The 12726-nt window shown below is 39.8% G+C and overlaps 1 protein-coding gene across 2 annotated transcripts in view; it reads left to right on the top strand.

The window, feature by feature from the left end:
• The window catches only part of nr6a1a (nuclear receptor subfamily 6, group A, member 1a), a 91137-nt gene that overhangs the window by 59875 nt on the left and 18536 nt on the right, over positions 1 to 12726 (top strand). Inside the window, exon 1 of one of the 2 annotated variants that reach the window (XM_030417936.1) lies at positions 6630 to 6774. The exons of the other annotated variant lie outside the window; for it this stretch is intronic. Within the exon in view, the coding sequence (XP_030273796.1) occupies positions 6759 to 6774 (16 nt within the window). The 5' untranslated portion in view covers positions 6630 to 6758. Of the gene's footprint in view, positions 1 to 6629; positions 6775 to 12726 lie in introns of those variants that run through there. 2 annotated transcript variants of the gene reach the window in all.

Raw genomic sequence — 12726 nt, 5'->3', positions numbered from 1 at the left:
AGATTGTATTTTGTTCCGGCTAACACATGGTGAATTTGATGATTGGATTTAGAGTATCTGTGAGCATCAGCAATTACGGTTTCTACTGCAGGATAAGTTGTATGGATGTAGGCACGATGAAGGCACCTTTTCAGATATTAACACCAAAGTTTTATGTTGATCAACTCAAATAATTGCTAACAGAGGATTGGAGTCTATTAATAACTCCCCATTAGCACAATTAAAACATGAAGAATGCCTGAGGGTGCTCGTGTGAGTGGCTGTTGTAGTGGTCATTAACTCCAATATGGTTGCCAGGTCACCTCAGTTTTATATGCCCTTTGGAAGTTCAGACCGAGAACAGCTGCATTGATCTGCGGGTCATCAGGGATCCAAAAAGCAAATGCATCCGGGGGATGTAACATGGATCATTGTAAACCTAATCTGTAGGAGTGGACACAACCTGAAACGCTGAGGTCAGCTCCCGTACAGCCTCGATCAAGTCGAACAAACAGAGCCAGCAGCCTCTGAGGTGACTCGTCAAGAGTCCTGAGAGCAGAACAGTCAGAGGCTAACCGTACACCATGTGCTGTGACAGTCCATGTACAGTGTGGTACTCATTCTTTTGCCTTTTGACCCATTTAAACAAATCAATGTCTACGTGTGCCCTCCTCATCATAGGCTTTGGCTTTTTTAATTTCTTCATTTGAAAGAAGCCTAAAGAGATAAAGTTATTAAAAAAATAAAATGTTAGACAATTGATTGCCAGAGGGCCACTCAGTGACTATTTGGATAATTGATCAAACATTCTCATGTATTAGTTAGAAATACTAAACATGTCTGGATTCAGCTGATCAAAAGCAAATGCTGCTTTTTCTCTGTAAATAAGATGTTAAAATGTTTTCAGCTAAATGAAAAATAAAAGAATAAAACAGATTGTTAGTTTGAACTAACCTTTTGAGAATTCTGCATTTATCAGCTTTTTAAATCTTTACAGTCAACATCTTTAAAGAAACTAGTGGACCTAATCCAACATAAGGGATACATTAAATTATGAGTATAGAAACTAACCCGCCATTTATTTGACTTACTGAGACAGAAAATGTTATACTTGTACTATTTCAGTGGCTACAAAATAAGATTTAAAATCCCACACTGCGTGTGTTCCTATTAATCGGTAACAGAAATCCAGATGTTCTGACAGAGAAAAAATGTTTCACAAATGTATTTCTCAAAGTTTTGTTCCTCCTGTTTGTTAATTTAAAAGATTCTTCACTGAGAGAAACCTTTCTGTGAAGAGACATTGTTGAGGGGGGGCTGCTGATTTCAGGTTTCAACTCCTGTAAACAGGCTGAAACCCAACCTCCATCCTATTATTAACTCCTATCTAAAAGTTAATACAAGTTAAATGCAGGATTCATATCAATCTTTCTCTCTGGTTTGGTTATATATTCACCATAGACTGACAGTCGGTTGTTTTCTGCTGAGAGATGGCAAAGTGTGGAGGTGCCTGGGAAAAGCTTTCTTTTCTTTCAACAACAAACACATGATTCTTCTCTGATTGGTGCTGAGGCTTGCTTTGGGGCATCAGCATGTATGTTATGCTACATACTTGTCCCAATACATATAAACATTCAAATAAATAAATAGATAAATACATGGGAACGTGGGCGGTGTGGCCTATTCCTGTTTTTCTTGAAGTTCTTTGTCTGAAGTGGAGAGGTTTGGCCTGTGTGACAGTGTGCAGAGGGGGGAGGGGAGCTCAAACAAAAGAAATGCCCTTTGTTACTCTAATGTTTAGGGAAATGCAGAAAACAAGCCACAGAACAGCTCATTCAGGCTGACATTGAATAACATTAGCATTTTAGCTAACAACTTTGGCTAATTTAAAAAGGGTTATGCTGCATGTGCCTCAGGAACAACTAGTAGACAGGAACAAACAGTGCTGTATGAGGACTCAACGGGCTGCCTGAGGCTGATTTAAGATCAACATTTCACTTTAAATACACTAATAATGAGAAGTACAAGAACATGTGTTTTTAAGTCTTAAATGAGAAACTCTGTGACGTTCGACAGTGGGTCTGAGATGATTTAACTCTAGTACATATGTGTTAAATTAATTTATATATTATATTTTTATAGTTCTATTATTTAAAGCTGCATAGAAAGCTCAACAGCTGAAGCAGCTTTCTTGTAGAGAGCATCTGCAGTCTGAAGTAGTCTAAGAATGTTGATTGGAATCAGAAACTGCCTGATCAACAAATAATCAAACATTTGATGGTACCATTTGGTACTAGACAGTTCTCAACACATTTCTGTCATTACTAAAATAAAGTAGAGCCCAATCGCTAATCCAAAATTCATCGACTAAAGTTATATTGAAAAGCACAAAAACAGTAAACCTTGACATTTGTGTCGCATGTATAGCCGTTATATCTGTGATCTGATGTCTCATAGCATATTCTGTTGACAAAAAGATCAGTTCTTTTAACATTGTTAGAAAAAAGGAATTTAATTTTGATTATTGAGATTAATGTTCTAAATAGTAAGTATAGTTTAACTGATAAGATACAGATGAGCCCCTTTTACAAATGGCTTCATTTATTTTGTTATCTTACTCTTAACAGTTGTAATATGGTGTAGTTTTAATTCAAAAACCACATTCAACAACTGTGATCCAATTAAAATATATACAGTTTAGCCTCTTGTGCTAAATGCATTGTGTATGTATGTGATGTATGTTATTATTGATTGTTATTGTTTATTTTAACTGGGGACTGTGCACAATTTTAAAATTGCATTTCAAATAATAACAATAATCGTGCTTTCATTAGATCACAAACAAGTCTTTAAGAAAGAAAACTGATAACATTTTTTTTATTTTTATAGGGTGATTCCGTAACCAACAAAACACAAAACTGAACACATGTGAAGTAAGAAAAATAATATCTACTACCATGTGAAGGCTACTTTGAAATAGAAGAGTAATCCAGATACTATGTAATTTTGAAGTAATCCTCTCCTTTTTTTTTCCTCAGCCATTATAGTCAAGCATCCAGCCTGAACATAATCACACCAATATTTACTCAGGGTCATTCAATTTATTGACAAAATCAAGACTTGTGAGAACATATACTATTTTGTGTGTACGCTATGCATTTTTACAATCAGAGAATGTAAGAATAACACTAGGCCTACTGCAGTGATGATAAATAATAACTTATTGATTTCCATGTAATTTTTTTGTCAAGGCCATGGGCCCGCAGGTTGTTGACCCTCACTCTAGGACAACAAACGATGCAGATGGAATCTCAATCTGTTGTCGTGCGTGGTCTGTTGTGTTGTAACAGAATAATAGATCGATAAAAAAAATCCAGTTATTTGGTACAGAATCATATTGTATTCACCCATTCCTAACAGCCCCATCTGAGCACATGCTTGATTTTTTACATCAATATCCATATTGTTCCCTGATGAATTAATGAAAATGTGGATGAATGTCCTATCTCGCAATGTTAAAGATGCTGAAAAGAAAATTCTTGGATCAGTCCCGTTATCACGATCCACACCAACAGTTAACAGGGTCTCTTCTCGGCTGAGAAACATCCAGTTTCCCGTTTCATGGAAATCCATGGAGTCATTTTTGTGTAATCCTGCTGACAAACCAACCGGCAACTGAACAGACAAAGGCGAAAACAAAACCTCTTTTGCGGCGGTAATAACTGACATCGAAAATAATCAATTATGCTGTTCAGTATGAAAAATCATCTTCAATATGCACCGAGCCTGTCCAATATGAGGCAGAAGAAGCAATGTTAGCGTCAAGTGTCCAATAGGTGTAGCATGTAGCCCCAAGCCTCAGGCCCAGTCTCAGGTAGCACCCTTCGCACATTACAGTGGTTAATCAGCAGAACGTCAGCACTGCATTGGCTCCAGTTGAGTTCAAGGTTAAAGGCAACAGGGTTGATTAAGCTGTTCATCTTCGCAGCATGGGAGGAAAGGTGCTAAGGTCAAGGATGACAATTGGCCCCTCACTCCATCCCCCTGCACTGCTCAGGTTTGATTTCCTATTAGTATTGACAAGCAAGGTTATGCCAGCTGGAATGCAAATATGTCAACAGTGCCTCCTTCTGAATCTGTTAGTAGGAGGAAATGTGAATAATGGTGAAGAAGCTGATTAAACTACCATAACTTTGTTTTTGTAAAGATGTACATCAGCTTGAAGAGTGTCAAAAATCTGCATTTATGAACGAGGTTTAATTTAATCAACTCTCCCATATTCCCCAACTGTTAACACTTGGTGAACTTTAAAGAATATTAATGCTTAAATCTGAATGCAAACCTGTATCCTGTTACAACACCTCAGCCAAGTCCTTCTAATAAGCCCTGCTTCTGACACAGTGACATATGGTAGCAGGCTCTTATGCTACAAGCGTAAAGTAAACTGGAGAACAGTGAGACTGGCTTTGATCACACCAACAGGTCACTCGTGTCCTCATATTTCTGCCAGACCGGACCGACAGCTCCACTGCTGTTTCTGTGAATCTTCACCAGCTCAGCGGCATGCCTCAGTTCCCTCTTTGCCTGTATGCATTCACATGAGCCTTCTCTCTGAGTTGCATTTGAATGTGAAAAGCCTCTTATATGTGACTTAGTACGGCCAGGTCATTAGCATTCACATGGGGGGTAGGGCCCGTGGGGTGGGGTGGGGTGGGCTAGGGTGCTGCTGCTGTGAGACTGAACAAGTGGTATTAGTAGGGTGGAGCTTTTGAGAGGGTGGGCTAGAAGATTGGCTGGATGATCAGGACAGGCTTGTCCACTGTAGTGTGGGGTGAGGATCAGGTAGAGAGGAGCCTCAGGTTGGGCAGTAGGGTTTAGGGTGCGGCACACTGGTGAAACACTGGATGCTTCTCACTATGGTCCCCTAGCCAGGCAGAGGGGATGAAGGAAGAGAACCCACTAGATGGTAAGATATCTCTGTAGCTCTCTCAGTATTAAGGCAGGATCTTGTCTGTTTTTTAATCAAGCTTTCCTACAAGGTTAATTTTCAATTGGATGGCCAGTGAAGTCCATGGTGCAAACAGGAAACAGGAGTAGGATCTACAGACCATGTGTTGATAAGCGCTGATATTTTGACCATTTTCCCCCTGCCACAATAGGCATAATGATACTGTAGCTTCAGTGCAATACAAAAAACACCCTCACTTGATACATAACTTAAGGCAATATAACAAAACAAAATGAAATACAAAAAAATACAGAAGCCAGGCTCGCAATCTGTCAAATGTTGTAGAGAGCATCTGCAGTCTGAAGTAGTCTAAGAATGTTGATTGGAATCAGAAACTGCCTGATCAACAAATAATCAAACATTTGATGGTACCATTTGGTACTAGACAGTTCTCAACACATTTCTGTCATTACTAAAATAAAGTAGAGCCCAATCGCTAATCCAAAATTCATCGACTAAAGTTATATTGAAAAGCACAAAAACAGTAAACCTTGACATTTGTGTCGCATGTATAGCCGTTATATCTGTGATGTGATGTCTCATAGCATATTCTGTTGACAAAAAGATCAGTTCTATTAACATTGTTAGAAAAAAGGAGTTGTTTTTGGAATTCTGACACTGGAGAAGCCATAAATAGCAAATATTTGGCATTTTTCATGACAATGTCTAACTTCCATAATTTGCTTTTAATTGTTCTTTATTATTGTGCAGCACTTTGCGATTATTTATCTGTGAAAGGTGCTAGACAAATGAACTTTACTTACCTACTTAATAAACCAACATACTTCAGTAGTCTTCATTTGATAATTTGAAATTAAAGTCCTATCCAGAATCAAACCAGAGACAATCATATGGTGTACCAAGTATACCAATGAATTATTAGTTGACCCTCTAAATGACTGATTATCAAATATTTTATCATTATGAAGTAATAGACTACACATAACAATCACTCTATCAGTAATTTTCACCTCAATAAGTTGGCTTGCCAAAATCACATGACACTGGTCCATGAAAAGTTTGAAGCAATTAGCAATTCCAGCAAGTGTGTCAAATATCCTTGACATTACATTAGATGATGGACAGAATAGTATGTTGGGGGAATTGAACATATTGTTAGATCACTCAAGCACATGCAGGTTAAACTTGATTTATATATGTGTAAGAACAGAAAGTAGTTCTATCAGCAGGATCCACCTCAGTGCTTCTCTTGGTGGCCCTCAGCTCCCTTGGCTCTCCACTGTGCTCAGTTTGTAACCAAGTGAAGTGTAACTTTAGCTTTAACCTTCTTCTCTGTTGCTCTGAGTGCTTCAATTAGTTAATGTCTGTGTGTTTTGTCAGCTTGAATCTGTGTTTATGCTTGGACATGCACTTTGGTCCTTCTCAGAAGTGCCAGAGGCATGGTTGAGGGGAGGGGAGGCTAATTTAGGTGAGGGCTGGGAGGGGGTGGTGGGGAGTAGTATTGTTAAACGGCAGCGAAAATAGGACTATCAGTTCCACTCAGATAACCCCTAGCTGTCATTGGACCTCAAGCCGAGCCGTGACCCCGGGGCTTGAACTCTGCGGTCATGTGACCAGGCAGTAAAGTGACCAGTGGTGTTGCTTTGCTCAGGCTGTGGTCAGAAAGGGGCAGGCTGTCGAGGAAAGAGGTTGCAGAGGGAGAGAGAGAGAGGCAGAGAAAGAAAAGAGGCATGAGGCGACCAGGCCCAGTAGCTTTTCTCTAGCTGAGTTCAGTGTGAATGGGGTCCAGGCAGACTGGGAGAAGCATGAAATGGATACATGGGAAGGTAAGGAAGGCTAACAGACAAGGCTATTGCCTGCTTTTAGTGCACCAGTTTTAAACTCACCAGAATTGTGTTTGCATGGGAGAGGAGAGATGATTTATCAGAGAATGTATTTAATTAATTTTCTTTGTCATCTGATGACTAAATGTTTTCTTTTTATCCATGTACAAAGGATGGAAAGGAGTGAAATGTCTGTTTCTTCTGTTAGATTGGTATGTGGTTTTATATCAGCCACTGCTGCAGTAGGATATCTGAGAAACAAGTCATTATAATGCTGTGGAGTAACAATCATGACTACAATACAACTGTTACAACTACAAGCCCAGTTATTTCCAGAATTTTGCTTTTCTCCACATCCTCTTTGCAGTTGGAGTAAACAGTTGCTGCGTGGCTTTTAGATTAGTGCTGTGATGAACCGGGTTAGTGCTTTTTGCTGTGAGTTGTTAATGATTCTCGACCAGGTTAATGAGCAGAGATATTGCGATTTCACAGGGCTCCCTGCAATCGATGCCTTCAAGTGCTTTGTTTATGTGTGCGTTATGACGTATCTCAGTGTAGCAGTGAATTGCACTGTGTGCCTCCATATGTATTGATCTTTGGTATGTGGCTGTGGTCTGTACACAATCAGCAGGGTTTCAGTTAAGAGGATCACATTTTGTGTTTTATAAATCTCCTCTTCCTTGTTTTTACCTTTGGTGTTTTTTTGTAAATGACACACAGGGCTCTTTTTCAGATGTCTCACTGTGAAGTGGGCAATCTTTTCTTGACAATGCTATCCACAAGTTGCCTTTAGCCCAGCACTCTATTGTTGCTTCATTCAGCTGTTTATGTGAATGATCTTAAATAAAATCACCCTCTGTTGGCAGTCTTCACACTACAAACCACCCACCCCCTCCCCTTGTATCGCAGGAATTTGGAATGTGATCCTTTCTCACTCTTAAGATACAGTCCACATGGCAAAGCACAGTGTCTCACCAAAGTGTCTTGGAACTGCTGATCATGCTGTGTGCCCCTTGATAAGCGTTTATCTCGCTGTGTTTATTGATCATACAGTTTACTACTCGTTTTTTGTTGTAACTTTCTACTCCTCAACATAAAATTGGCCCCCAGGGACTTAATGCTCATAGTACATTTCTGGTAGTTTGTCCTTCATTTGCTATTTTCTTCAGGGACTTGGGTGTAGCATGTGGAGGAACCTTGTTACTGTATTCGTCCCCTCCCCCCTGTTAATCCCTTAGCCAGCGGCCATGTTGGTTGTGCTCCAGCTGAGGTAGGGTTAAACCCACACTTCTGCCGCTATAAGTCACCATATCAGCTCTACTCTGTTTCAGTATTGTTCTGTGTTTTAGAGGGGGAATGTATTAATTCAGAGGATAAAACAAATACAATGTAGAGAGAGAAAGGGAAGCTGAGAGGTTGTTTATGTGGATGTAGATGCAGGGGACAGAAGCTGTGTGAAGATCAATAGTAACAGTGGGGGAGGTCAGGGACTCCTGTGACTCTGTAATGCTGGCCTAAAAATAGCCAATGACAGAGGCTGCTCATTCCAGCCAGTCGCTGCGTTTTACTACTTTCACTGAAACATATCCATCTCGTCAAACCTGGCGTCATGTCCATCATGTTGCAGATCTTCTTAGGGGTGTGTTGTTTCAACTGCCCCTCCCCCTCCCCCCAGCACATACACACACTCCTACAGGGTCAAACTAACTGGATGCTTTGCAAAAAATAGTCCTGGCTTGTTAATGTAAAAGGTCGACATTTTTAATGCTGGACGTTTGTTGGGAAATATCAGTTTCTCCTGCTGACTCTGTGGTGGGAAGCCACCCCTCCCTCTTAATAAAAGAGAGGCTAAACATTCGTTAACAGTACTTTTATATGAGTGTGTATTAAAAAAGGCTGCGCTGTAATCTCCCCTCATTGTTCCTATTAGCCAGTGCCGAACCGACAAAGCTCAGGGCTAAAACCAGCTTCTGCTGTCTTTTTCATGAGGCACGAAGGATAGAAAGAACAGAGTACAGGCTTCAACGTTGACGTCTAATGAACATAGTTTCCTCTTTTATTATTGTCAACACAGAAAATGTATTACACAGAATTTATGGTACAAAACAGCAGCACATGATTGTATTTCTTTTTCTATTGTTTGACTTACTCCAGTGTGCTATTTCTTTTAACTGACAGATGTAAATGAACCAGCTTCACTCATCAACCAACTTGAAACAACTAATGCAAATGTTACATGTTTGTGGTCGCAGTGGTAACCAGTTTTCTGTCGGGAAAACGGCAGACGACATCAAAAGTATTAGATAGCAACATTTTACTGAAAATCCAACAAAAACTATTTGTCAGCTTAATGATAAGTGTTTGACCTTAATACTTATTTGTCATTGACTGTAATATGTCCGTAACAGTGAGTATGAGTAACTGTAAATTACATGTTATGGTGCTGAATGTTGTATTTGTTCACTTTTGTTGTACCCATTCTTTGATAGTTCCTGATTTATATCAAACACCTGCCAGTATTTGAGCATTTTTTTTTAACAGAAAACCTAATATGTCTCAAAGTATCGAAAAAAGGTAATGGTCATGAAGACTGATTGTATTCTACAGCATCAGTATCATACATTTTCAAAGATACAAGACCTTTAATTACATGGGGTGTTATATTGAAGATAGTTAATGGTGACAAACTACTTAAAAAGAGTAACTCACATCAGTTAAAATCAAATGTATGAATATAAGATACTCCACGTGCAGACATTCATTAGTATTATGAATAACAAAAAACATTTAAATGATCTTTCCAGATGCAAACAAAGACAGTGAGCCAGACTCCTACTGTCGAGGCCTCTTCCCACATTATTTAACAAAGTCACATCACATATAGCTCACATCAGCATAACATTAATATGTAGTTTATCTTTGGTGTGGTATTACTCGATGCAAATGATTTGGCCTCTAAGCCTAGGTTTATATTATCAAGACAGCTATGTCAACAGGTCGCCATTGTCTCATGGATGAGCCCAATCTGCAGCTGCATGCACATAACTTTAAAGATTAGCATCACAGTGTGGCCTGCCAGGAATGTTGGATCCGAGTCAGGGAGGGTCTTCAGATGCCTTTAACCTCAATGAATGTGTTAGATGTGTGTCCATGTACATACCAGTCCTGGTCTTGGGGCAGACTGCTGCTCCCTTTAACCCCTAGGTAAGAGAGATAAGTTTCAGAGAAGAAGAAATATGAGGAGGAAGACGGGGATAGAAGAAAGGCTGACAGAAAGGGAGGGAGGGAGGGAGGGAGGGTGCCAGCAGCGGAAAAGTACAGCAGATTCCTCCAACCCCCGCTCCCTGTCTCAGCTGGGCACGATTGTGATGGAAAGCCCGAGACAAAACCTGAAGAGAAAACCCCTTTAGCAGCAGGCCTTGTTGCTCTGTCAGCCACTCAAAGGGCTGCTTTACACCATACATCAGCCTTTGTGAATGCACGGTGTGGACAATAGGGAGATTTGGCCACGATACATCTCTGTTCTCAGCATGCAGCAGCTCACAGAGGGTCAAAGAGATGATGAACCTGGGTACTGTTTAAACTGGCACCTGCCCAGAGGAGAGCATTCTGTGTGGGGTATTTAAGGACACAGCAAAACTAATTACTACCTCAAAAATTAGGCTGCTCTTGAAAATCCAACCTCTTTTCCTCTGTGTGAAATGAACAGACCATTCCTTATAGTTCCACATGCAGTTCATGTATGTCTCATTCAATCAGCTGGCTCCCTTTTAACATTTGCCGAGACATACTGGGAGCAGTGGAACACAAGAGTGCTGTTTGTCTTCACCATTGACAGGGGCTTAAAATGCCTGACTTGCATTTCCTGGTTCACGTTAAAGTTTGGAATGAAACCCAGGCTGACCCCTGACAAACAATGTAGCCTTTAATGGGCCTTGAGGGGTGAGGGTGAGTGTGTGTGTGTGTGAAGGGGTGGCACAGAGCATCGGGGGTTCTTGCAGGCGAACTAGAGGGAAACAGTGTGTAGAGATGAAGCAAGGCTTTTTAACTCTTTCCTCACCTCGGGGGGTTCATCGTCGTGTTTTTTTTCATGACCTTGCAATTAGTCATTTATTAATTCTTTTAACAAAACAGCCCTTTTGTAAATGACAAATGTTGTACCAGATGCTTGACATAATGTTCCAAACTCATTTTAAATTCTTACTCAATTGTAGAAACACTGTACTTGGTGTACAAGCAAAATCTGCTGTAAAGCTATGTATAGTTCCAATGCTGAATTAATGACCACATTAAAGTGGTATTTCAGCAATTTAGCTGTGCATTTCTGTGAAAATGGTGGACACACAGCAGATGGAAAGAAAAATCAAAATGGAGGGCGCAGAAGGTGATATCCTGACTTCAGGCCCTTATGAAATGAAATTGTTTACAGCTAAGGACACTGGGTATCCTCAGTGGATTACTAGGCTATGTAAACTTTGCTTGAGTTGCCCCTCTAGTAAAGCATGATTTTAACCCTGAATTATTCATTTGTATTTTTATATATATAGCAAGTAAAAATATGGCATATAAATGTTATCTAGTCACATAATTAAATCATTTGTTGTTATGTCTTCAGCTTTTTTAGAAGCCTGTCTCCAAGATTTCTACGTCCACCTGCAATACAACAGTGAAAGGAAATTCATTTATATTGAAAACTACAACAGCAGTATGTTTCTTAGTGTTTTGCGCGAATTGACCCTTTAGAAAAAGATTTCACTGATACTTTTTTATCTCTCACTTAAATTCTACATGTTTTTATAAACATTACATGTTTCAAATGTTAGCAGACTGCCACAGACTCAGGGTCCAACATGCTGCAGACTCAACCTTTACGATGAAACCTTGAGTAAATGTCATGAATATTTAACTGTCATCTACAGTCAAGAGGAGGAGCAGTCATAGGACGTGACAATCTGAGATCAAGTGTGTGAAGGTGTGAATCAGCCTGTTTATATGGTGGCCATGCACTTGAAAGACAGGGTGGCAGATTTGGCAAATAAGCCTGAGTGAAGGCAACTAATAGCCATTGTGTTTTTACCTCATTGAAGGAAGTCAGGCGTTTCACATGGGGTGGCCAGTGAAATATATGGTTTTGATGTGTTCTTTGAATGAGCACATGGGCTGACAAATGGCTGGCTGAGGAGGTGACTGTCATTTATTTGATCTTCCTAATGGTTTATGAGGTGAGGGTCCATCATATGGCCTCATTGAGGTTGACATACAGTAAAATCATTGCTTGATGTAGATGTATATCTATACAGTAAAAGATCAAATTGAAAGTGTGTGTTTTTTTTTCCCATGTGGGGAGGATGAAGTGAGGTGTTCGCTCTTTGTTTTCAGACTTCAAGGAGGTGTCCTCCTGCTTTATTCTGAAGCTTAGCAGCTGAAAAGCTCTTGATTGAGACTTCAGCTGAACTGCCCCTCAACTCACACTTGAGACTTCTCTCTGCAGTTCATTCACGGATAGCATTTGGAAGACTTTAAGAAACCTATACAGAGCAGTCGCAGACTCTCTTCACAATACATCAACAGCTTTTTTATGTGTGACTGTATGCATTTACTGGACTGCTTTTACACTAGTACTGTGTAGAACCTTGACAAGCTAGGGTGTATGAGAAGTTACATAAATATGAACAAAAATTAAAAATCACAACATTTGTTTTCAAAAGGTTCTGAGAAACCTCTTTTTTTATGGTGTTATTTCAAAGTCCACAGTGCTCGATGCTCCCATATGATTACCACACTAACTAATGTTAGGTGGGGAATCTTATTTACCTGTTGAGCTGCCGAAAGAAAATAAAGAAAGAAAATTACAGTTTGCCAAAAAATAGCAGTTAGTCCAACCAGCAGTGAGATTTTGCTGTTGGGTAGATTTGATTGAAGCATCATAGTATATAGAGTTGGCACAGAATAAAT

This window comes from Sparus aurata, chromosome 5 (assembly GCF_900880675.1).
Source record: "Sparus aurata chromosome 5, fSpaAur1.1, whole genome shotgun sequence".
NCBI classification, from domain to species: domain Eukaryota; kingdom Metazoa; phylum Chordata; class Actinopteri; order Spariformes; family Sparidae; genus Sparus; species Sparus aurata.
The sequence above is the reverse complement of the archived record's forward strand: the minus strand, read 5'-3'. Positions and strand labels throughout refer to the sequence as shown.